Below are 27,816 nucleotides of genomic sequence, written 5' to 3'. Positions count from 1 at the left end.
AATTATAAAAATAAAGTCAGCATACCAACCTTGATGAGGCAGTATTGTGTTGTTTTAAAAACATGGTTTATTTAATTTAGAGAATTTTGGACATAGTTGGTTTTCAGCCCGACAGCAGATATACTGTAGTGTAGTATAATAAATAATATGAATAACTTAAATGGTTGACTGAGAGTGTAAAGATGTTTACTTTCTGAGGGGCGAACAAGTGGCAGCTAAACCTGCACAAATAAGACAACACGCACGCACGCGCACACACACACACACACACACACACACACACACACACACACACACACACACACACACACACACACACACACACACACACACACACACACACACACACACACACACACACACACACACACACACACACAACCACCTGCAAAGGGTCAAATGTGCCCCTAAATGCTCTGCCAAGCAAATAGTGACTCACGCTCCGCCGTTATTTGCATGTATTAAAATGTGGTATGGTAATAAGTATACATTTGACAAAGAATTGTCTTTCTTTGCAAATGAACATTGGAAAAAGAAAGTGAGTTCTCAATGTTTCCTTGTCAAATAGCCAATACTTTTTTAGTAGTCGAGTTAAACGGGAAATACGGCCAGCCAAAGGCATCGTCATAATGCCAAACTCGAGGGGAACGACATGAAATTGTGCACAGCTTCTCAACAACAGTGTATCCAACAGCAAGCAGTTCTATGTAATCATAAGTAATACGAATAAGACCCTATACGTACAAGAACGTATATAGGGTTTAGGCTGTTAGCACAGTGGATTTGAATGTGTACTCTTTGAAGAGGTGGTGCCATAGTTCTGTACTTTTTCTGTTTTGTACAGTAAGTGTCTATGGAGTTAACATTACTCTAATAGAGACCCAGGTGTGGTTATAATATGCAAATATTTCTTCCCTGTGTATTTTGTGTTTCTTCCTGAACGCTGAAAGCCTCCCAGTCAAAAGGCCCAATTGAAACCTGAATACCAGGTATACTTAATGAACAGGTGGGTGTGGCCACATAAAAACATAATTTTAACACTTTCTACAAACTCCTCCAAGTATAATCATACGACCTGAGGATCCTGTTGTAGGGGGGGAAAATCATGGTACCCCGTCTTTGAGCAAACACAGCGGCAACAATGAGATCCTTGGATCCAACTTAAACCCTAGATAAAACCTGCACCTCTACACTAAATATCTTCTACCAAGAAGATATTGACAGTGCGTCCGTGACCAGATGCTTGGGTTCAAGTGGTTAGGGGAGGAGGAGCAGGGCACCACCAACAAATATAGGGGAGGAAGGTGTTGGCCATTGCCATGCAGCCACCGTGCTCCTCTCCTCTCCTCTGCTCTCTCCGGGGAAGGATTCCAGACAGCGAGGGGAGATTCCATGGCTACAGTATATCTCAACTTCTCCATTTCCTCTCACTCAAAGCCTCCAGTAATCTCCAAGGAGCTGGGATTGGGAATCGATACTGACATCAGAGGCGGTGGAGAAGAGTGGGGTGTGGTCAGAAGAACAGCATCCCACAGCCTGCCTGCCTGCCTTGCCCCGGAGCAGCCGCCAGGGAGGTCTCAGCCTTCTTTTTTTTTTAATTACACAAATTTAAGTGCCCCTCGTTGAATGGGAGCAGATTGTTTAATGTGTAAGGGAAGCTATTACTCTTTACGCCACACAAAGTGCACGGTAAGCCTCCGATAAATCTCTGATTTGGGCTTCATAGACAAAAGAGAGCAAGGAATCGGGTTAAACGCCGTCCAAAGTGTGAGCGGCCCGGCATATGGAAACACCTACTCACTTGATAAATTACTCTTGAGTGATTCCTGCCGTTGCTTAATAATGCCAGAGAGGAGCGAAGGAGAGAGAGAGAGAGAGAGAGAGAGAGAGAGAGAGAGAGAGAGAGACAGAGAGAGAGAGAGAGACAAGGGACTGCTTAACCGAAGGCCTTTATTGAGGCGAATCATCCTCGCCTCGGGCTTATTGAAAAAAACAGAGTTTATTACCAACCGCTGATACCAAATATAAATCCATAGGTGTCACGCAAAACCCAGCCCACACAGGCCTATATACACAGCGAGAGGCAGCCCCCCGCCCCTCCCCCCCGCCCGAAAAAGAGCGTCCCGGGAAAAGTGCAAGGGCACAGGCTAATTCAATTTGACAGCAAGAAAACCGCTTTGGATTTAAGTGAAAGCGCACCTCTTATCGGAAGCAAGCAAGAAGAAGAGGAGCCGGGGTGAGGCGATAGCCTGCAGATGGTTGGCGCTGGCTGCAGCAGAGGGCCCTGCGGTTGGTCAGGAGATGAAATCAGGGGATAGGCGATAAGTTGGTGTTGGTGAGGGAAGGGGGGGCTTGGAGCCTCCCATTAGAGTTCCCCCGGGGGACAGGCAAGCGGTAGGAAGAGTGAGGGGTAAAAATAGCCATGGGGCATGATTTCTCTCCAGGGACCCCGGGGTTGGGGGAGAGAGAGAGATCTGATCAACATCGCACAGCAAAAAAAAAAAAAAACATCCAGATCCGTTCCTCAAAATCCCCCCTGGGTGCCACCAATCACCGCCACAAGACTCTAACTGCTCACCGCTGCCAGGCTAAGGACACAAATCGTCACGGTCGGGCAGAAACCTCTTATCCGAGTTTCTAAATTTGTTATGTTTTTTCGTAAACCGAAGCCCTGTTTCATCGCACAAGTCTGTCGCACAGAGCGAGTGAAAATAGCAGATCTACAAGCACACAACGCCTCGCGGCGCGAGGCGCTGTGTGCTTGTGGATCGGCTGTTTTGACTAGTTTGAGTCATTTTCAAAATGACGAATACAAAACGAACGGTTTTGGACATACGAGGTTTCCACCCGACAACAGCGAAATAACAATTGTGCCCCCGTGGTGGACAATATGGCGGCTCAGAATGGGGCAGAATGGACGGATTCCAAAGCATATACAGGTGGGGCCGTCCGCGCAGGCACAGCCAAGGAGAAATACAGGAGAATAAAAAAAGGATATGGACATCTTTTCCACAAACTTATCTTGCGTGTCGTCCGTCTTGGGGAAGTTCTCGATGTCGTTCTCCAGCCTCTGGATGTGACGCTCCATCGTGCTCAGACTGCTGTTCAGGATCTCAGCGGGCACTGCAGCAACACGCACACACACACACACACGCACACGCACACACGTACACATTAGATATAAATGAAATTATTTTGATCAAAGGATACAAGTTGGTCAAAAAATTAAAGACCCTCTTGCATTCCAGTTATGTTCTTGCCATACTTGGTTATCGATTACTCACCCCATGGAGACTTGAATTCATGGATATATTTTTCTTAGTTTTTTCACATTCGTAAGCCAATAATTTGAGGAGACTCTTTGTGTCTCCATAGGGAACAAAGCAGGCTCTTTGTGTCTCCATAGGGAACAAAGCAGGCTCTTTGTGTCTCCATTGAGAACAAAGCAGGCTCTTTGTGTCTCCATAGGGAACAAAGCAGGCTCTTTGTGTCTCCATAGGGAACAAAGCAGGCTCTTTGTGTCTCCACTGGGAACCACTGCTGGTCATCACATTATTGGCTTAAGAATGCAACAAAAGCAAAAAGTTATCCATGAATTCAAGTCTCCATTGGGTGAACTATCCGGTATTGTATCAGTTTATGTACAATATGCAAACATGTTGTACGTAATTTCTTTCTTATTACTCTACAATTAACTACTTGGCGTTATTTTTGCATCCATTGTTACAGTACCAAGTTTTCAGATGAGACCGTGTCTACGCCAGTGTTTCTCAAACCCCTAGGGTTACGCGGAGGTACTGCAGGGGGTACTCAGAAAATGCCCCCCAAAAAGAAAACTACATAAATCATGCTTGTTCATAGTTAAAGAATTAACTACAATTGAATTAGGAGGGGAAAAACAAATACTGTATATGTTTAATGAAGACACATGGAGAAACTTGATATGAGCCTGAGTTGTTAACCCAAATTTCATGGTACGAGGCAACTGGGATGTGTTTTAAAGTTGTTTGGAAGTTATTGACATGAAAGCTTGACTGAAATGTTATGACCACAGTGTTACCACAGAAAAGCAGGCACCGTTTGAAACTATTTCACACCATTTCTTATATCTTATTTGTTATTTTATATTCTTGAAATGGGGGGTTATCATAGCATCATATACCATTATTTATTTATATTTTAATTGCAGTTTTATGAGCAAAATGTTGTTGTCAGGTTATGGGGGTACTTGGATTCAGAAATCATGGAAAGGGGGTACTCAAGCCAAAAAAGATTGAGAAACACTGGTCTACGCTGTTCTTCCTTGTATACACAGTAGTACAGTAAGTGTGTGTCGTGACACGCTAACTTTCCTACAAGGCTATTTTTTATTTATTTTATGATGAGTGTGGCCTAGAAATGCAGTGCATGCATGGGCGAATAACACATAGTACAGTATGTGTGTGTGTGTGTAGAACGGCTCATTAATCTAGTCTGTAATCACTGTTTACAGAGTTGCTCTGGACTCCACGGTATTCAGATCAGGTCTTTCAAGTAGGGACTTCAAAGAGTGTGTGTGTCTTAGGGGATCAGATGGGACAGGGGCGTGGATGTAGTGCCATGTAAGACTGCTGTTAAGGGCTTTAGTCTTATTGACACACGCGCGCACACAGTCTCGAGATAAAGAGGAATGCACTGTCAAAACAGAAGGTCCCCGGAACACTATAGGAATAACATTAGCGCTTATTTGATAACCACTTAATCCCTAGTTTTATAACTCAGCGTACAATGGTGGCGTACACACACGTGTCACGTTATGAACATGTAGAACAGCTATTTTTGTCACATTTCGGCCTATAATAACATGCCCAAATATAGGGCCGACACTAGCATTCATGTAGTTAAAACACTTTTCTTTTTACAGACTATACATTTTTTTACCATTCGCATAATGTATTCCTTGAGTGATTTAAGGAAGATATTATATTGTCGTTTGTCGGGTGGAAACATTGTATGTCCAAAAGCGTTTGTTTTGTATTTATCATTTAAAAAATAACTAAACTTGTGAAAACAGCCGATCTACAAGCACACAACGCCTCTGTTTTCACTAGTTTTGTGTGACGGCCTTGTATGATGAGCGAAAAAACGTACAACTTGGAGTTACGAGGTTTCTGCCCGACAGTGACGATATCCTGAATATACTATTATACACAGAACTGTTAAAAAAAAGAAAAAGGTAAAAAAAAAGTGGAAAAAATAATAATAAGCTCAATAGTACACGATTTTGCAGTACCATTTGCAGGTTCTATTTTCAACAGCTCACTCAATACAGTAGCTCGCACTATCAAGTCAAAGCCTCCAGGTGATATTCAGATAATGTGCACGATGATAGTATTTGAAAACAAGCAATGTATTCATTTCTTTCCACTAGCTTTGCCACCTTGGTGCAAATACACAGCACTTGAGAATTATATGATAAATCCTTACTTGACATTTCAAGCAAGTACAGTATATCTGTGCCTGTAATGAAACACGTGTTTCTGTTTAGATGCATATTGCTTTTTGAGCTTTTTGAGCCTATGATCTATAATGATGAATTATTGCACCACACGGAGTACAGGCTCCAGTGTTCAATTCGTCAACTAAAACCAAGGTGAAAAATGTTTTCACTGACGAAAACTAAATGAAAACAAAATAAAAACAAAGCTATGAGGACTAAAACTAAGATTAAATGTATTGACACTTTTGACAATTGGAGAAGATATCCGGCAGAACTAAAAGCCAAGTCATTTTATGTTTGGTTGTACTCGGGGGTTGGGCTTTGAAAATAGCCGCTCTACAAGCGCACAGCGCATACCTGCGCGACGTGATGTGAGCTTGTAGATCGGCTATTTTCAGCACGCAACCAAGTGTAAAACCAGGCATTACGACGTCATCAAGGCCCACCAAAATACATTTTCGTCAACAAAATCTACTGTAGATTTCATCGACTAAAAACTTCTGATATTTAGTCGACTAAAACTAGACTAAAACGAAAACATTTCAGATGACTAAAATAAAACTAAATAACATTTTACTCAAAAGAAAAACAAATGCATAACATTTTTAGTTAGGAGTACTCCCTTCCAGAGCTTAATAAACAGGGGTTTCATATACGAAACCCATTTGTTTATAGGTCTCGGACCATACCATCTACAGGAGGAGTATCTATCAACATAGATCTACAGTATGTCACAAGATATCAATACATAAATTAAATACTCTAAATAGTCACAAAATGGTCCACCAGAGAGTAGAGTCCGATAAAAGACACAAATAACACCCTATAAGTCAATCCACATTCCTGTGCACCTCTGCTATGTTGTACAACTTCCAGAACCTTTAATAGGTGGCTGGGCCCCTGGGGAACTTTACCGTGCAAATAATTGTACTGATATGCTATAAATATAATATGCCAATTCCTACATACATACAGCTCAAACTGGTAGTGGAAACCGTGGTCTCGGTCGCAGCATTTACAGTATGTGTGAATATACTCTACATAGAATATAGGATCCCATATGCTCTATAATTGTGTGATTAGCTGCTTCAAATATTGCACAAAATAAGGTCAGTCTTGGGTGAATTGAATAACCCTCCTCCAACGGTGAGCCCCCAAGCACTTCCACAACTTCAGCATGTGCACCCACTATAGGGCTCTGCTCAGGGGCGTCACACCACATTCTGGGCCCTGGGTACAAGGATTCACTGTGGGCCCCCATGAGCTTTAACTATTTTGTGCTTTAACTATTGAAAAATAGCAGATATACAAGCTCACAGCGCGGCACCGAGTGCCGTGCTGTGAGCTTGTAGATCTGCCATTTTTTAATTGTGATTTTTTTTTTGCAATTTGAATATTTCGAATCCTTCTAAGGTTTTTTTGAAAAACCTATGTTTCTATGTCAGTGGTGCTCAAACCTTTTCATGTGAAGGACCCCCAAAATGATATGTATTTGGCCACGGACCCCCATCTCAAAATATTTAGTTCCAGGGACCCCCAGAAGCAAGATTTGAGTTACAAATGTTCGCTTGAAAAAATACATATATTCAAAGATTTGCACAGATTTTCACGACTTTTCAAAAATAGCAGATCTACAGTACAAGCTCGCAGCCCGCGTTGTGAGCTTGTATATCTGCTATTTTTCAATCTTTTTTTTTTTTTTCAAAAGTATAAAATAATTAGAGCCCCTCCACCTTGGGCCCTAGTAACTCAGCCCCCCCCCCCCCCCCCCCCCCCCCCTTGTGACGCCCCTGGCACTGCAGCCTGGGTGGAGTGAGCTAATACGGAGGCTATCAAGATGGAGGCGGTCTCGGTGACCTGGGGGTCAACCCGGTCTTGTTTTACAGCAATTCCACCACTTGTACCATCAGCTCTTCTTCTTATTTTCTGACAATCAGCCCCTGGAAAGGTGATACCAGAGGGGGGATCAAGCACTCGCAACGTGCGCGCACACACACACACACACACACGATCACACCCCCTTCCACATGCGGGCGCGCAACACCCCGGCAGCGACGCACACTCGCGCGCATCGCGTTGCAGACAACGCGCACGCCCGTGGGAGCGCGTGCGTGCGCTAGTAGTGAGCGAATGCACACTAAACTGCAGACGCTGAACATCAATCTAGCGGCGGTGCCACAATAGTTAAAGGGGTGAGGTCAGCGCCATTAGTGGAGCTCTGCTGGAGAGCGCTGGTGACTGGGAGGTTCAGCGCCCGCTCTCATCACAGCTCACATGCAGCGCCGGCTCCGGTGCTGGGTGGGGGGAGGGGAGGGGAGGGGAGGGGGGAGGGGGGGCAGTCTAGGGCGAGAAAGAAACCATGCTATCACACATCTCCGCTCCTCTGCTGATGGGGCCTCAGAGATGGGCCCCCCCCCCCCACGCTCCTGTCATTGTGATCCGATGGTGAAAGAGGGGGTGGGTATAGGTAGACGGATGCCTGGAATGGATAGATTAGACCCGCGCACTGTAGACGCAGTGTATGCCTCAGAAAAAGTGTTCACTCGTCGGCAGTTCGAGGTAAGTTGGCGGCGGGAAAGTGGAGCGGCAGTGGTTCAGGAGTTATAGAGCAGCTGCTTGGGAACCGGAAGGTTCCCAGTTCGATCCCGGGCTCCCCCAGAGTTAGTGTCGAAGTGTCCTTGAGCAAGACTCTGAACCCCTAATTGCTCCCGGTGAGCAGGTTGGTGCCTTGCATGGTTTCCTCCGCCACCGGTGTATGAATGTGTGCGTGAATGGGTGAATGTAATGCACAATCTATGTAAAGCGCTTTGGATAAAAGCGCTATATAAATGCACCATTTACCATTTACCATTTTACACTGATTGCTCCTGATGAGAATTCTGGTGCCTTGCATGGTTTACTCCGCCATCGGTGCATGGCTGTGTGTCTGACGGGATGAATGTAATGCACAATCATTGTAAAGTGCCTTGGATAAAGGCACTATATGATCAATGCATCATTCACCATTTTTAATTTCAATGTGTGTTGAGTGACCCAGTGGCCATGAATGAACCAATATCGTCCATGTATCGTATCGTCAACCATGTATCGTGATATGTATCGAATCGCTATTAACACATTTAATGCCCAGAATTATTCAACATTTAATTTGCTGGTGCCCATGGCAACCCGCCATTTTACCTACCTTCGAGGTACTGGCGAAAAAAGGAATCCGAGTAAATATAATCCAAGCATGTCCTGTTTATTTCGCGAAAATCTTTTCTTTCAGTCAGGACCGTTTTTTATCAATTCTAAGCCACAGCGTTTGTGTGATGGCCGGTAGAAGAGGCCGCCGTTTTGAACATGAAAGTGATTTAAAAGCTAGATTAGGAGAAAACTGCATCTTTGTGCAGCAGCTAAACAGGGCAGTGAACGAGAAGACAGCACTTCCCGGTCATGTGATCCCGCGGTGCATTTTGGGAAATGGAGTTTGTTTCATCACCACGGTAGCCAAGTACAGTAGCTACAGTACAGTATAGTTTACTGTACAACGCGGCAAACGCGTCGTTGGGCACACGTAGACGTCAAAGAGATTGACGCGTTGCCAACCCGTGGGCACCCGATGAGTTAAAATGTATCGTTACACCCCTACTTGTAACACTAACCATGGCTGGTGGTGTAGGAAACGTAGGTGCAAGTTACAGGGTTACACGGGAGCCATCGATAGCGATTGGCACCAAGACCAAGTGGATGACATGCTGTTGTTTACCAGCGGGTTCCTTTTCCACTGAAACACACTGACAGTCTTAATTACAGCAGGCTCTATTCGCACCCTATTTTTCGTTCTCTCGCTCTCTCTCTCTTGCCAGCAAAAACACATCAACTTGCTTTGTTGGTAATTATAATGGGAACGAAAATGTCAGGTGAACAATTAGGAGAGGGGGGAATGGGTTTAAGAGGAAGTTTATCATTCCTTTACGAGCCCATTAGCCAATGAGAGGAAGACAGACGGAGATTTAGTGCTGGCTCAATGTGAGCGGCGACAGTAACAACAAAACCGCCTCTGAAGAAAAATATGTAAATATGTCTTTTGAAGTCTCCTTATAAAAAAAAGTAAGGGACTGTTATGGGTCAGTTGGTGCTTCTTCTTTTTTTTTTTTAAATACATACATAAATACTAAACTGGCAGCCTCCATCCCCTCTAATAGTCTCTATAGGGGGTCCACAACAGAGTGAAGCCAGGATTCTTTTGGGATATCATTAGGAGAATTAACACACAAAAATCTTATTTTTTATTTATTTTTTCCAGGGGACGAAGCAAGGCAATCCCGGTATCTACTGAATACACATTTCTTCATGGATCAGAAGAACAACAGGGCGCAGCAAGAAGAAAGAGAAAGAGAGAGAGGAGGACGAGGACGACTATATATCCCTCCTTCCTCTCAGGAAAAACATTCTGAAACACGTCAAATTATCCTAATGACTCCTGTCAGCCAGACCTGCTGGTGCCTTTTAACGGTGCAAGGAACAAAAAAAATATCTCTGCTTCCACACTTCTCTAAGCCGGATATATAAGTACGCAATTTGTTTCCAGGTAACGTGGTACACAAGGGAAATCATGTCATTTTTTTTGCCCCTTTAAGTTATCTTCTGTATGCTTTACTCGGCTACACCATTGGCAAACACTAGGAAATGACTTTGATGTAAGTGCCTAGTGTGGAGGAGGAGAAGAAGAAAAGAACAAGTGAACAACGCCAGGCAGAGAGAACAGAGCACGATGAAAAGGAAGAAGTTAAAGTCATCTATAGGTCAGGGTTCGCAAACCTCTCTATGCAAGGTCTATTCTCTTTTAGTAGGGTAGGGCTAGGAGAAATGACAAAAAAAAGTATCACATAGATATTTTTTCATTATATAACCCTAACCCTAACTGTCTACTCCTGTTGACTTTTCATTCCCGTCCCGTCCCAATCCCGGGATTAATAAAATGAATTACTCCCCGTGGGAACCCACGGGAATCCCCCCAAAAATATCATCACTTCGTGCCATGGTGCGAGCTTGTATATCTGCAGTTTTCTAATAGCAAACAACAGCAAACAACATTTATAAAAAAAAAAATCTCTCCTTTCCAAAAGCCCCCTAATGGCCCTCTGGGGACCGCAGACCCAACTTTTAAAACGTGTGACTTGGCAAAAGATGAAGTAAGAAGGCAGGCATGAAAAGCCCAACTGCGATCAGAATCTTACCAGATTTACAACATAATAGCTACGTTTCGCTGTAATACTGGCCCTTGAGGGACATTCATTTCTACTAAGCGAGGGGCAGACTAAAAACTATTTCATTAAGCTCTGTCCCATTTCCTCCACGTACAAACGTACAAATCCTCGGTTGTCATAAAAAGAGCCCTATGTGCAACACACAATACCAAATCATCCGCGGTAATGTGAAGATGTCAGAGCTATATTCAGTCATTTGTATGAGGGGGGGAGCCGTTTTCCTTTTGATTCATGGACGAGTAATACCAATCTTTCACGAAGCGCTCTTGCCATTCCGCCAAAGGTTACAAGGGGAATTGAGATTTATTCCGAAACGTTGTCGCCAACATGGCATAAAGGATCAAGTTTTAAATAATCTACGCCCTTTGTGCAAACAGAGACAGATGCAACATAAAACCAAATGAGAAGGTCATGAATGCATTCTTCATCTCTGGACCCTCGGAAGCATGAGCATGCATGTGTTATTTTTAGTGTAATACAAGAATTATGTCATAATTGGGTACAGAGACCTAGACCGCCGTCAACGCACCCCAAGTAGTCTTCCGAACATTGTCCAAATTGTAAAATGAAAAGGCTCATCTGTCCAGACTCATAGTAAGACCTGAGGCTGATTCTATTCTATCTTCTAAATCCTAACAGCTTTCTGAAAAAAAATATAGGGTACATTATTTGGCCGCCGAACCCCATCACAAAATATGTTGTTCCAAAAATCCGAATTAAAAAAAATTATATATTCGTCGACTCCCGGGCCGCCAATGGTCGCGGGTTCGAATCCCATTCCCGATGACCTTTGTAATAAGTAAATGTAATAAATTTACGAACTGCAGCCAAAATGCCACGTCTATCCACAACTTTCCAACATCCCATCGTGCATTGCGCAGAATGTGCAGGCAGCTTCAGGCGCCGCAGCCGAGAGTGATCTACAAGCTCACAACGGTTGCATCTGCGACGCGACGTGAGCTTGTATGTCTGCTGTTAACCGGAAGTGTCCCGCAAATAATGCTACAGTAAATTCGCACGGAAACCGGTGGATATGTTCTGGTTAATGCAAAACGGTTTGGCATTGCAGATACTATAGTATTGGATCTATGGTATAGAACTCTATACTGTAGTATTGGATCTATGGTATAGACCTCTATACTGTAGTATTGGATCTATGGTATAGACCTCTATACTGTAGTATTGGATCTATGGTATAGACCTCTATACTGTAGTATTGGATCTACGCGTACAGACTTCTATACTGTTATTGAGTGACCTGACATCTCACAGAGGGAAGCGCAGGCATTTGAGTGGGTTATGGGGGCGGCATGTGGAATGAACCTGTCACATAATGTAAAGTGCTTATCCACACGCCAAGAGATCACTCGGTCAACTTGTGATAAGTGTCATCTAATGCCAGAGAAAATTAGTAGTTGGGAAACCTTGCTACAAGGGAGGACTAGCAGTGCAATAGTGACACGTTTCTACAGTTAATTGAGCATGAGGAATAAATACACGGTTAATCATAGACTAATTAGGTTGTAGATATCATTCTAGCTGCACAGAAAATCTGATGGGTGGATACCCTGGACATTAATATGTTTATTATTCAGGAAATGGAATTTAAAAAAAGAGCCTGTGTTCCAATGGATGCAATGTTATTATAAATCAAAGCTCTTCACTTTTCATTGGTTAAATATTTATAAAACCTATACAGAGTTATATGAAGAGTCAAACTCGATTAAAAATAATAACCTAATTAATTAGAGGCTTTGTAATGAATTAATAGAAAATAGTGTTTAATCGCATAGGAATTATAATATAAAAGATAAGCCTTTTTAAACACATTTTGGTATACGAGTGAATCAATGAGTTCTTTTTTAATCAAAAGTTCCCATCCACTGGGCCAAGCATGGTGTGTTCTGGGTTTTGTAGTCTGTTGGTTGGAGCACCTGTATGATCGGTACGCCTGAAACTCGTCCAGTGAGAATTAATTTAAATGAATCAGTCAAAGTCCCAGCCCTATGAATCTATATATACATGTACTGTACACTATTAGTGCAGGTCCATTAAGTCCTGCAAGTTCTTCTTACATACTGTATATACCCTTGATGAATGAAGTCGGTTTGGTTTTGTAGAGGAGTGCGACTGCAGTAACTTCAGCCCTTCAATCACATGTAAAATTAGTTTCAAGCTCCAGAGACCCTAAAAGTGAAGACCTGTTAGAGCTCAGTCAGTACAATTCATCCTGGCACCAGCTTATTAACTCCTGCTTCAACTCTGCATAAATATCATCGTTGTCGGGTGGAAACCTCATATCTCCAAGTTTCAAATTGGTATGTTCTTTCACAAAGTAAAGCTCTGCTTCATCATACAAGGCCGTCGGACAAAAGTAGTGAAAACAGACGATCTACAAGCACACAACGCCTCGCGGTGCGAGGCGTTGTGTGCTTGTAAATCGTCTGTTTTCACTAGTTTAAATATTTTTTAAAATGATAAATGCAAAACTAACGGTTTTGGACATACAAGGTTTCCACCCGACAACGACGATATACAAGCCACTCTGTGAAGAGAGCGCTGACCTTGAAGAGACATGTCGCCACTACCGTGACCAACTGGCATGTAATGCTTACCACCGAAATTGTCTATTGATCAGTGAAATGATAGCAGACGAGCAAATATCTGTTACGTGCCATCATATCGTTGCTGTGGGGCAGAACACTCTCATCTCCATATTCTAATTGGTTGTGTTTTTCTTTTTCCTTTTTGCAAATTAATGTCACACTACATGTCACACAAAAGCATCAGAAGTAGCAGACAGGGTTCCAACACATTTTTATCAATGAATTTCCAAAACTTTTCCAGAATATTTAACCCAATTTCCAGGACTATATAACAATAACTCAAGCGCAATAACACGTTTCTTACTCCTATGTGCAATGCCCAAAGACAGGCAGTGTCGCAAAAATAAAGCATGCATGCTGCGAACAGACCTAGCGTGCATGCGGATCGTGCACGATGGACACGCACGTGCCCACGTCAAATGTTAAGAAAATCGTGGCAGGGAACCCTCAAAGTCGATTTATGGTGGCAGCAAAATCAGTAACCAAAAACAATGCATAGGTCTTTTTTTTCCAGGACCTTCCAGGACCCTTGATCAATTCCAAAACTTTTCCAGTACTGGAAAAATATATTTCTAATTTCAAAATATTTCCAGGAATTTCATGACCGTGGGAACACTGAGCAGATCCACAAGCTCCAAACGCAGCGTGAATTTGAATCCTGAAAAGCAACAGTTTTGGACATACTGTATGCAGGGCTCGAGACTAAGGGACTCCCGAAGTCCCGGGGACGTAAAAATATATATTTGGGACGCAAATTAATCTCCCCTGGGACGCAGACGGGACGTAGAGGATTTTTTTGAGCCAACGGCGCATATCAATGTCACTGCTCAAACCACGGTGTGCAAACTCGCAGCATGAGACTCAAAGAAAATGAATATGATGTAAACAGAATGTTTAAGAAGTTACCACAGGCAGTGCTGATCATCCTTTTCAGGTAGAACTTAGTTGCTAAAATGCTGCTCTATTTGAAGAGATTAACCAGCAGAATGAGGCAGAGAACAGACTGTCAATCTGGGTTACAACTAGTGGAAAAGAGCCGATCTACAAGCTGTGGCTGAGAGATAAATCTTAACATCCCCGCCCCCTGCTTCGCCACGAGTAACGTTATATGATTTGGATTGTGATTATTAATGAAAATGTAAAACGGAACGCGATGTCAACGCACCAAGCACAGACACATAGCCTACGTTTAGTGAGCAGCACGAGCAGTTGTTTGAATATAGGATTAGGACACATTGTAATTAAATCAACGGTTTGTTTAACTTTTGTCATCTCTATAAACCTATAGCCTATATTCCCAAATACAAGACGTTACTTATGTTCGTCTAATCAACTTCATCACAATCAGCCGTGCAAGCTGGCATTCATTTCACAGAGTTCCCGTGCTGTGTGGCGGCTTATTTTCTCCAGTAATCGTCTCTTATTTAACTCTCAAAAACAACTGGTCCGCTCATAATAAATAACTCCATTTTCGGCTACAGTTCATCTGAACCGCTTGCTGTGAAGGCTGAAGCACAACGGACCCAAAAAGCAGACTGCGTGCACGCGTCTCCACTCGATCAAGCATGGCACTGGTTATACTTCTTTCAGTACGACGGTGTTGTGCGGTACGGTGAGCATATAGACGATCTAAAAGCCCTCAAAGCCCCGAGGATGCGTCTAGTTGTAGGCTTGTAGATTAACGCGCAACACGTTCGTACGGACAAAGTACAAACCCAGTTTTACCGTAATTCCTCCAACAGTCGTGCATGATTGGTTCTTTAGTTTACCGTATGACAATCACACCAGCAAACTGGCTGAGGTAAGATTTTTAGAAGCCACAAATGACAGTATAAAAATAGAAAGGATTGTCAAGCCAATTTCACCAGCAACAACAACAATATAATAACAACAATAACAATAATAATAAATATTATTATAATAGTAATACTAATAGACCTGCAATAATGTATTATTTTTTTATTATTTTTTGGGACGGATTACATTAATTTGGGGACGGTTCAATTTGTATTTTGGGACGGTCCCGGGACGTAGGTGAAAAAAGTTAGTCTGGAGGCCTGACTGTATGACAGGGGTCTTCAACAGGGGGTCCGGGACTCCTAGGGGGTCCCCAGAGTTACTACAGGGGGTCCTCCAAATCTTTGAGTGATAGAAAAAAAATGTCTCCTTTTTTATATTAACAACTTGAACCCTAGCGTTCATATTCTGAGAACTTTTGCCAAAAATAGCAGATCTATAAGCAAGCTCACAACGCCTCGCACTGCGAGGCATTGTGAGCTTGTAGATGGGCTATTTTTGGCAAAGAGCTTTGGTGTAGAGGGGAAAAAGAGCAGACTAAGTACAGAGTGAAAGTGTATTAAGTATTGACGGTTCATGTGGTTAAATATCTGAAAACACAAATTGACATGAATCCAAAATACACTGACGATTGTGCTGTCAAACAATGAAACTATATGGAATCTATGAAAAGGTCATGGGGGTCCCTGCTTCATCTCTCTCTCAACTAAGGGGTCCTTGGCCTGAAAACGTTGAAGACCCCTGCTGTATTAGGTTTCCACCCGACAGAGACGATATGTGTATATACTTACTGTTTGTTTAGACTTACTGTTTTCTTTTTTCTTTTGGTTCTTTCATTTTATTTTATTTACATATCTACTGCATAGTACTGTGTTCTATTCGTCTGTCATTCAATGTTATATGAGATACTTTAATGGTTTCCTGTGGAAATAAGCTTAGTCTTTTCTAGGATCTCCTTTTAGTAGACCTTCTACCAGTGAACTGTACCGTCATGAAACTGTACCTTTTCCTATGCAAACTTCCTATAAAGTCTTCAATCAATCAATCAATTGTGTTGCTGTCATGGTGGAAACCTGTTGTCTCCATGGATCCAAGTTATTTAGGCTAGTCACAAGCTCTTTTCATTTCATTGGTTAAAACCCAGAGAGACACGGTCATCCCTATTGACATTGTATGCAAAACATTTTAAAATGCTTCAAAAATAGCATAAATCTACAGGCTCACAACACGTCACATTGTGAGCTTGAAGATCGGCTTTTTAATTTGGATTGGCTATACCTTTGCGCAAAACTGTCATGCTAAGTATAAAACAGGGCATTCATTTATAGGGAGAATGTCTTTGATGTCCGATGTACTTTAGCTAAACAAAAAGCATGGTTCATTCTTTTTTTATTCATCTGTCTGGTTGGTTGGTGGCACCTGATCGTGAATAGGGGATGAAGTGGGAAGACAGCACAGCCGTACCCTGTTGCTGAGGTCAGGGGTGTCGCACCAAATTCTGGGCCCCGGGTACAAGGATTCACCGTGGGGCCCCTGTGCTTTAACTATTGAAAAATAGCAGATATACAAGCTCACAGCGTGGCACCGAGTGCCGCGCTGCGAGCTTGTAGATCTGCTATTTTTGAAAAATCATGAAAATCTTTGAATATTTCAAATCCTTCTACGTTTTTTTGAAAAATCTATGTTTCGATGTCAGTGGAGCTCAAACCTTTTCATGTGAAGGACCCCCAAAATGATATGTATTTGGCTACTACGGACCCGCATCTCAAAATATTTAGTTCCAGGGACCCCCCACAAGCAAAATTTGAGTTACAAATGTTCGCTTAAAAAATACATTATATTCAAAGATTTGCACACATTTTCACGACTCGAGTGCCGCGCTGCGAGCTTGTAGATCTGCTATTTTTCAATAGCTAAAGTATAAAATAATTAAGGCCCCTCCTCCACCTTGGGCCCTAGTAACTCAGTCCCACTTTCCTACTCCTTGTGACGCCCCTGCAGAGGTACAGACTAAAGACTAGCGGGTAAACACTCAACTCAAGTCTCTTTTACCGCAGCTCCGCTTCGTGCAATGAAAGTGATATAGTTGCTCTGACAAAACAATCAAATGGTTCTTTCAGATTGCTTCAAATTACATGACGCCAGAGAAGCAAGTCAGAATGAGGCAGACGCAAATAAGGCGATTTGCAACAATCAACACAGAGAGTGGAAACTTGAATTCTAGAAGCTTCTGAGCGATTAACGTGCAAACTCTGCACTTCACATTCACATTACGACTTTCAACACTGCTCCTCGAGGTGAAAATGCCATAGTTTGCCAACGTTCTTCACACAGAAGGGAAACAAATGTATGTCCGCATCCCACTTATTATAAATAACTTGTAAAAAAGAAACATGCATTCGCTTTGTTGCACTAGATAGCAGAATAATAGCATTATTACTGCAACAGCATCTCAACAGTAACAAACAAATAAAATCGAAATCTTTGGCAGACAATTCAATTAATTTCCACAGACGGAGGACTCAAATCCACACTCTGCCATACAAAACCAATCATAATTACAGTTCCCCATCAATGCTGTGCTAATCGTGTGCACATAAAAAAGGCTAAATCCTTTTTACTTTTGCTCTACTTACTCTTTTAATTTAGGATATTCCTCGAATCCCCCACTTAACAAAAGCGTTATAATAATTAAGGATTTATTTGCTGATTATAACTGATGATTTAACCCCCCCCCCCCCCCCCCCCAACAAAACCATATGGTTAAAATATGTAATAGTACACCATACAGGGAAAGTATTCGCCTCACCACTTTAATCATCATTTTATATATTTTGAAAGCAAACCTTTTTAACTCAAATCATTGCTAGTGGGTAGGGCTGTCACGATTATGACATTTTACATGACGATTAATTGTCACTCAAATAATTGCGATTAACGATTTAATTGTGTACATTTGTCGTTGACAATTACATTTCTGTTTGGCTTGTAGGCTTTGAAGTTGCACATGGCAGATATGACACATAACCTAAATATACAAAGAATATGACTGACATATTTGACAACGTTATACTGTACTTGTTGTGAGCTGGTATAGATCTGCTACTGTATTTCCACTGTTTTTGAAAATGTTTGAAAATATATGAACATTTTTCAACATGGAAACGATTATGACACCCTACTTATGAAGCCCTACTAGTGGGGGTCCCTGGAACAAACTGCTTTGAGATGGGGGTCCACGGCCAAATACACATAATTGTGGGGGTCCTTCACATAAAAAAAAGAACCACTGATATAGAAACATAGGTTTTTCATAAAACTGTCCGGATTACATTTTCTAGACTCAGCCTCAGGTTTTAATGCGTTAAATCTATAAATCCCCATTGAGAGAATGAAAACAGATCCCAGTGCTTTTGACAGATCATGTCCTCATTACTATTGGAGAGAGAGAGAAAAAAAAGCATAGATTTATCCCTCAGATACTAGCACCATAGATAATCAACATAATGTACTGTAATGTTTCTATGTAATGTATGACAGCAGGCCACGAAGGGTTCCATTAACATCATGCATCATTACAAAAGACAACATATTGTTCTATTTCACCATATGAAACCTAGTGTCCTCCTACTGTATGTCATAATACGCAAACATTATGCAAGCAATGCAACACGTTTTGAACTTGTAGACCTTTTTTTCCCCCACAGACTCAGTGTACAGGGCGGAAAACGAGGGGTCCAAGCATGAGTGGCCAACAAAATACGGTACGTATATCGTCTCGTCCAGAACTCAAAACTTGCATAATCTGCTACTTTTGATGCTTTTGTGTGCGAGCTTGTAGATCTGCTATTTTTGAAAAATCTTGCAAATCTTTGCAAATCTTTGAATATATCGTCACTGTCTGGCCAAAACCTCCTAACTCCATTTCTGAGGTTTTTGATAAAAAAAAATTGGCATAAATCAGGGCTATTGACATTAAACTATTTGAGCACCACTGATACACAGTAGAAACATACGTTTTTCAGAAAAACATATTTTTCAAAACAATCGAGTACTTTTCCCACCACTGCCCACACGGAAGAAACATATATGAACATATATGTTTTTTATATATGCATGCATATATGTTTGACATATATGCCACATATAAAAAAATGGCCGCCTATATGTCATATATGTCATATATGTGTGAATATAAACATATATGTACATATATGTATATATGCACACATGATTATATGGTCGCAAGATATATGCACATAGCCTACCAGTCAAAGGTTTGGACACAGCTTCTTTTCAATGTGTGTTTGAGAAGCTGTGTCCAAACCTTTGACTGGTATGTACACATATATATATGTAGAATATATGCACATATATGCACCACATATATGTACATATATGTGTTAAATGATACACATACCATACTCTCTATATATACCTACAGGAATACAAAATAAAACACACAATCTTGAAGTCATTATTAGCATTTATTCACATACAAGCAGAACTCAACTGACACTGATACTGTATGTTCCATTTGAAAACTGGACTGATGACATATCGACTGCTGTAGCCTGGCACATTAATGGCCACACGTGTGTGTGTGTGTGTGTGTGTGTGTGTGTGTGTGTGTGTGTGTGTGTGTGTGTGTGTGTGTGTGTGTGTGTGTGTGTGTGTGTGTAGGTAGCCTTTTGTGTGGGCAGTAATTAACATACAGGCACATACTTACAGAGAATGCAAAATGTCCATTGGTCAGTGCAAAAAAGCAGAAGTGACATGGGCTGGACTCCCAGCAAAGCCGCACAGGAACAGTCAGTAACAATTATTCCAGTTAAGTTACAGTTGACCAAACGACCGCTGTGTCTCTCTCTCATTGTATAACATTCACAAAGGACTTTCCCAGTCTCTCACATCTCCGTCCTGGGTAGATGAATCTATCGGATCCTCTGTCTTAAGGTGGAGGGGGTGGGAGGATTTCTTCAAGTTTGTGTCCAGCTTCCACCCTGGCCAATCCTCCACCCCCTACAAGGAGAACCCAACAACGGAGCCCGCCTTCCTCACCAGTCTGTTGAGTTGAAGGTGTCACTCGCTCATTTCCTCCCCAGCACGTTATTCCACATTAATTTTAAAAAAAAAACCCTGGCATAACAGTTTGGTGGCTAAACGATCCCAGTCTTCTCAGGCAAGAACAGCCTGCTCTTCCCCTTGCGGTGAATCACCTCAGCGTTGTCCAACCAGTCCACCGATACTGCCTTCCATCCAGCTTCGGTGCTATACCGTAAGATTGGAGACAGAGAAGATGAAATTAGCTATAATAGCACATTAAACATGTTTTCCCCTAGCCCATATAGAACCTCTGCTGCATACTGTTATGCACCACGGGATGGAAAATCATACTCTGGGAGCATGGAACTACCTTTACTTTTTGGATAGAACCTCTACCTCGGCGTGGAGGCATTCTACTGCAGCCCAGGGATATCCGCTTAGGACCTCATCTCGAGGAGCACAACGGTATGCAGCGGAGAGTGAGGTTCTATATGGGGCTAGTTTTCCCCATGTTCGGTCCTTTGCTCAGTCAGTGGGGGATGTTACAATATTACATTAAAAAGTATTTGACTAGACTGGGAGAGACTCTCACCACTGCAACATCATGTTGAAGCTGGGCAGCATTTCTTTACTAACTACTGCACAATGTATCAGACACATTATTTCCCACATATAACCAATGCAATGGTGACATCATACTGTATATCTGAATATACGTGTAAGTGTAAGATAAACTTACTTTGAATCTTTTCCACTTTGGTGGGGTCCAGCATATGCCCTCGAGCTCTGGAACAACACCATGCCTCCCTGTGACAACTGCTTCCTTCCAGTTCTTCAGTCGTGAAGAATTTGTCAAACAGCTGGTGGAACAGGCGACTGCAGTCCTTCTTAGCACTGTGGTGAATGGCTACCTGTTCCAACGAGAACACAGAGTCCACAGCCAGTGAACAAAGATTCCATGATTAACACATTTCACAAAGTTTCTGCTCTTCAAGTGGACCTTGGAAACAGACCATTGTGTGATCTAATTAGGCCAGATTTACACTGGCAGCCAAACCCAGCCTGAATCAGATCTGTGTCACATCCGGGTTGGAATCTGATTGGTTCCATGTGACCATTTAAGCCAATCGGATTCCAATCTGAATGTGACTCAGATCTGATTTAGGCTGGATTTGACTGCCAGTGTAAAGCAGGCCTAAAGGAAACTTAACTTTCTAGCTCTAAGGCCGGCTTTACACTGCAGTCAAATCCAGCCCAAATCTGATTTGTTCTCAAATCTGATCTTTTGGCCCGACTTTTCACACTGCATTTGCAAGTGACACAGATCTGATCTGTGCATTCAGACAGCGTTAGCCCAAAGCTGCCCTGCGGCGACATGTATGCTTTGGTTACCGTGGTAACGACATAGGCGTCATGACGTTGCGTCACTACGTCGACGCTGGTTGATTACGTTCTGATTACGTTCAGGAAATGCGACATAATAGACCATAGTAAACACACGTTAATATTGTTTTTCTCTCTTCTTTTCTTTACTCTTGTGTTTCGCTCTTCTCTCTCGTTTTCACTGTTTAGCTCACGTGTTTTCTCTCTTCTCTTTTGTTTTTCTCATGTGCACAGTGCGCTGTAATCAAATAGTAAATACTCGCGCTCTGTAATGATGTAATTTACAGCCGCGATCGGGTCACGCTGCTCGCGCAGCAAGTGACGCTTGGGCCAGTTTGATGTGACTTGAATGTGACCTGCATATAAGTCAATGGGGTGGATGTGGTTGCTGCTTTCAGACTGAGTCAGATGTCCTCAGATCCGATATGGATCGGATTTGAAACTACCTCTGGATGTGGTTTTTCAAAATCGGATTTCATGTGACCTGAATGTGACATGTTTGGATTTAGACTATTTTTAAAAAATCGGATTCCACTTTTGAAGTGACTCAGATCTGATTCAGGCTAGATTTCAGTGGCAGTGTAAAGCCGGCCTAACAGATCACAAAGTGTAGTATGGGATATAGTTAAGATAGTAATCTTCTCACTGTAGTGTGAAATGTATATTGAACATGTTCGTCTACCTCCCAAATTTTTACCTGGACTATAATCGTACCATCAAAAATGTAAAATCCATAATACATTTATACATACCTGGATATAGCTCTTGCACCTCAATGGCCAACACCTAAACTTTTCACATTGGATCTGCCATCTCCATGTCCCCAACCATCTCAACAAGTCCCTGTAGAGCTTGCAGGTGTTCAATGCCTGGAATGAAGAGGAAAAATATTATGACAATCCCAACATATTCAAAGGTTGAGTAACAACAAATAAGTGTTAAATAGCGCTATATTCTGATAACAGTCATTGCTATGCCATTGCTATGGAATATTTATTTTCTCAGTAGCAGGGATTGTCATGTTCAACGGCAACCTTCTCTCCCCATCTCTCCAGTAAACAGAAAATGTAAAGTTTCAAGTGAGACAAAGAAATGAGCTGACAGAATTGACAACTGCAACACTATGCTTCATTTTTTGTGAATGGTGGGTGACCCAGCCAGGGTAGGGGATATTTATAACAACACACCCCGGGGTCTAGAGTAACTTTAAGAGATATTCCAATTTCAAAATTACTTTTTGTCATTTTAGCATCTAATCAGGCTTTTGGGAACACCCAGGACAGTTTTTGAATTTCTTCATTCAGTATTTAGATTTAGAAGCAGACACATATCACAGGGCAGTCGCTGATTACAGATGAACATGGTCATCGCATAATTTCGCAAAAGTATAGTTTTAAGGGTGAATATTAGGGACAGCTAAGTGAGCCATCTTAAACTTAAATTGAACTGTAACCTTACCTAGATAAACTTCAAAAGGTGGTCAATGGCTTGTCGGGCTGAGAGCTTTCCTGGTCTCTTGTTGCGGCCTTGAGGTGAGGGTGGCATATGGTGGATAAGGCAAGATGGAGGACATCTCACTGTCCCATCCTGAAAATACAAGGGTGGGGGGAAACAAAGACATTTTTACTAAAATCTGTTTACATTTTGGTTTCAAAACTATCCCCTTTTCCATTGGTATTATTCCTTTAATTCCAGCGTACCATTTTCCAGTTCTTCTGTTGTGGATTCAGCGTTATGAAGCAGATCTACATGGTCGCCTGTCTGGGTGAGCGACTGAAATCCTGTATCTGCAGACAGGATGGAATACAGACAACATGGCATACATTTTAATGGGTTCACCCTATGACCATGGATGTGATCTGTTTAAAGTCATTTTTCATTTCAGTTTGACTGTAAGGCAAGACAGTTCAAGAGCGACATACCATTCCTCCAATGTCAAGAAATCTTGTTAAGGTGGTGAATATTTCAGAGGACTTCACTGGGTCATGAACCATTGTTTGGCGATGGGTGAAGGTCTGTTTCATCTTCTCCTTGACCATCATCAGTGCGATGCCCTCAAGACACTGGGTTTCTGTTGTTAGCTGAAGAAACCCGCTCTCATCTACTGGATTGTAATACTGCTCCTAAAAACAAGAACGTGTTTTATTTTTTCTCCTTAAAAAACTAAACACATGCCCTTGTCTGGAGAATTGCTAAAATCAAACTTGGGACTAGTTCTGACCAATGGGCCATGGCTTAGAGCAGTGGTTCCCAAACTATTAGCTCAAGAGAAATTAGACATTTGCCCAGGACCCAAGCTAGTGAAAACAGCAGATCTACAAGCTCACAATGCGGTGCAACGCATTGTGAGCTTGTAGATCTGCTGTTTTCACTAGTTTAGGCCATTTTCACGAACTACTTTTTATACAAATATAAGGGCTGTTAAAAAATGTGTCTGCGACCCACATATGGATCCCGACCCACTGCTTGGGAACAAGTGGCCTAGTGGGCACCCACACGATTTGCTACAATGTGATGTTGGGTTTAGTTTCTCAAAAACGTTGAGACAGTTTTTACCCCTTACACCAGAGGGCCACTTGTCTTTTTACTGGACCCCCTTGCGATGCCCACCACAGTAGCAAAAATGCACTATAGGCCTATGCACATTAAAAAATTATTTAACATGTGAAATTCTAACTATAATCAAAATCACATACCTGTCAGTGGCTGAGTGTTTCTTCTCTTCTTTTGTCCCTCTGAGGCTTCGTTTTGAAGTGTTTTCACTCTCCATGCAAGAAACCCACTCCCATCTACTGGATGCTCCTAAAAAAACAAGAACGTGTTTTATTTTTTTCTCCTTAAAAAACTTAACACATGCCCTTGTCTGGAGAATTGCTAAAATCAAGGTCAACAGGTCTGACATCTGTGGCGATCAACTTGTTGGGGTTAGGAGAAAGGGTCAGCATATAGAAAATGTGTTGAAATTTAGTTGAAATCTCACTCTTGTCTTTTCGAGCAATTCCAGGAGTGAGGAGTAAAGAAGTTAGACTTGTATTGTGTACTTACATAGCCCAAAGTGCCCTAGGGATCGGCCAGGTATGGAAACAAGGCAGTGATTTGCGTAGTCCTCTTTAACACGCCTTGAAGGACTCTTCCTACTGTACAGTGTGCACACACACACACACACACACACACACACACACACACACACACACACACACACACACACACACACACACACACACACACACACACACACACACACACACACACACACACACACACACACACACACACACACACACACACGTTATCAATTAATTAAACCAATTTGATTCCAGAAATGAAATGAAATTATCTGACACATGATGATGGATCAAGCACATGCCTCCTTTGAGTGTCAGAATCTGACACTCTGTCAGATGTGTGTCATTTTGTCTGGCTGGTGTTAACATCAGCTCCACTATAAGATCTAACATCTAAAATAAACAACACTAAATAAAAACTGGTCAAACATTGGCCAAATTGTCAGCTGATATAACAAGAGGCAACAAATGTGAAAATAGCAGTCCAAGTGCTTGGTGGGTGGAGGGTCCCCAGTTAAAATGTGAATATTTTGGGAGGTCCCCATACAGTTCAAATGTGATTATTTTGGGGGCTTGCATGGTTAACAGTCAACAACAGATTAAAATGTCAAGGTCTCCCCTTAACTCTAACAGTGTACAAATGGAACCAAATTAACCTGTTAGGGGTTGTTTGGTTCCATTTGTACACTCTCTGCTACCATTGAACAACTAGCAAATTGACATTAGCTAGCTAGCTACAAACAACACATGGAACTGCTAACATGGAACAGTTGCTAACTAATGTTAGCCACACATACTACAGTACACAGCAGCACCTATGATAACACAAAACAAAAAAACTACCACTTCTATCAAAAGGGCATAGTATAAGCTATTCAACACAGTTGGAACATTAAGTTCCTTTAGGATGTACTGTAACAACTTTAGCATCAGTTAGCATTAGCTTTGTATTTGTCTACTGGTTAGCAGGGCCCTTCAGGAAACACCACAGACAACATTCTTAACATACATGTAACAGTTACATTATCCAGTGGTATTGTTAAAATTTCACCTACCCAAAGGAGATTTTTAAATTTAGTCCATGAGAGAGCCTTCAGCCTGCACTCACACTCACTGGCAGTGGCAGTGAGTCACTGAAAGCAATTCAAACAAACCGGTTCAATCCAGTTTCAGTCTGCAAGGAACTTCAAAGCACTGTGTGATGTCACTGGTCTAACCAAGTTTGGGAACTTAACCCTGTAACTGCTGATGCAACAATGCATTGTTTCTCATGTGATGAACACTTATGCAAAGATTATATTAGATAATAAATTGATTGATAATGATAATAACAATAATTATTACCCCTATTATAATTATAATACATACTATAAATAATTTTAATAATATAATTAATAGCCTATAATTATATTAATAAATATGTATGTTATTTTACATAAGAATTTTATATTAGAAAAAAACACACAGCATCAATTATATATTTTTTCAGATAAAATACACTTATTCTGACTTGATTTTTGACATTGAGTCCGATGTAGTTGGTCCCGTCAGGTGAAAATGCCGGCTGTCCGTCACGTCACACTTTTCCCCAACTTGTATCTCTGCCACCGTTGCCCCAATCCATGCCAAACTTTGCACACACAGTCCTTGCCTGGAAAATCACAACCTCCACCCCTCCCAGGACCCCCAGAGCTCCAGGGACCCCCTGTTCCAGCTGCCAAAAAGTGCAAAAATGACCTAATGACCACCCCAACAGGGCTGCTCATGGGGAATTCCCGGGGGGCCACCGACTCCGGCTGCTCCAGAACAGATCCAAAAGTGATTGCACCCCCTAGTGGAGCACCCCCTCCACTGCAGTGCACATAAAATGCCGTAACTCGGCCTAGGAGCGACCGGGAGAGCCGGGGCCGGTATCCACGCGTCCGCCTCGGCGGCGCAGAAATAACCATTTGTAGACCGCCACCTAGTGGTGGACCCCTGCCACTGCAGCACGCTAAAAATGCCATAACTCGCCCCCCCAGCAACCGGGGTGACCTGCATTAAGTAGAAAAAAGTACTATGATAAATTGTGTTATATAAAAATTATATGCACACCAGTAAGACTCCCTAATCGGGAGATAAGCGACCGTCAGGTCGCAGTGTGATTTTAGGGCAAAATGTGTAAGAGCAGTGTCCAAAAATGTGTTTGAAAAAAATCTGCCAGATGGTGGCGCTATATGGGACAGATCCATTTTGATGACATGAGTGTACTAGCTGTGTACCGATTTGCGTGATTTTAGGGCAAAATCTGTAGGAGCAGTGTTCAAAAATGTGTTTGAAAAAATCGGCCTGATGGTGGCGCTATATGGGACAGATCCATGTTGATGAGATGAGTGTAGACATACTGTGTACCGATGTGCGTGATTTTAGGGCAAAATCTGTAGGAGCAGTGTCCAAAAATGTGTTGGGCCTGATGGTGGCGCTATATGGGACAGATTCATGGCTCTTTTGGCGCCACCGAGGCGGACGCGTGGGTACCGGCCCCGGCTCTCCCGGTCGCTCCTAGCCCGAGTTACGGCATTTGGTAATTTTTTACTTTTTGGGGGGTCCCTGGGGGTCCCTGGAGCTCCTGGGGTCCCTGGAGGGGTGGAGGTTGTGGATTGGCAGGCAAGGAGTATATGTGCAAAGTTTGGCATGTATTGGGGCAACGGTGGCGGAGATATGAGTTGGGGAAAAGTGTGACGTGACTGACTGACTGACTGACTGACTGACTGACTGACTGACTGACTGACTGACTGACTGACTGACTGACTGACAGACAGCCGGTGGAGGTTTTGGCAGTAACTGCGACCTGACGGTCGCAATTATTTTGCAAATAAAAGTGAGATGTAGGCATTATGTATGGCATATATGCAAGAAGTCAGACATATATGAGCTATTTATGAGGCATTATATATGACATATATGCATAAGGTCAGACATATATGAGCTATATATGAGACATTATGTATGACATATATGCAAATATATGACCATGACTGTGGCATATATGTTGATATATATAAGCCATATATGACACATATATGTTCCTATATATCCACATATATGAACATATATTACCCTGAATATGGCATATATGCAACATATATGTTTCATATATGTCACATATAATATCATATATGTGCATATATTTCCTTTCCATGACTGCT

At 42.2% G+C, this 27,816-nt stretch overlaps 1 protein-coding gene and 1 long non-coding RNA gene across 2 annotated transcripts in view; both read right to left on the bottom strand.

Annotated features, from left to right (window-relative positions):
* diaph2 (diaphanous-related formin 2) overlaps positions 1–27,816 on the bottom strand; it is a 765,099-nt gene that overhangs the window by 183,890 nt on the left and 553,393 nt on the right. Inside the window, exon 25 of the mRNA XM_080745541.1 lies at positions 2,999–3,123. Coding sequence (XP_080601667.1) covers positions 2,999–3,123 — 125 coding nt within the window. The remainder of the gene's footprint in view (positions 1–2,998; positions 3,124–27,816) is intronic.
* On the bottom strand, positions 22,343–23,502 carry LOC308301528. Its single transcript, XR_013962891.1, has 3 exons — positions 23,264–23,502; positions 23,022–23,150; positions 22,343–22,432 (listed from the first exon to the last, which is right to left on the bottom strand). It is a non-coding gene; the product is annotated as an uncharacterized lncRNA (long non-coding RNA).

This window comes from Nannobrachium achirus (genome assembly GCF_963921795.1).
Source record: "Nannobrachium achirus genome assembly, chromosome: 17".
Lineage (NCBI taxonomy): Eukaryota > Metazoa > Chordata > Actinopteri > Myctophiformes > Myctophidae > Nannobrachium > Nannobrachium achirus.
Note: the sequence above shows the minus strand (reverse complement) of the source record. Positions and strands in the feature narration are given on the sequence as shown.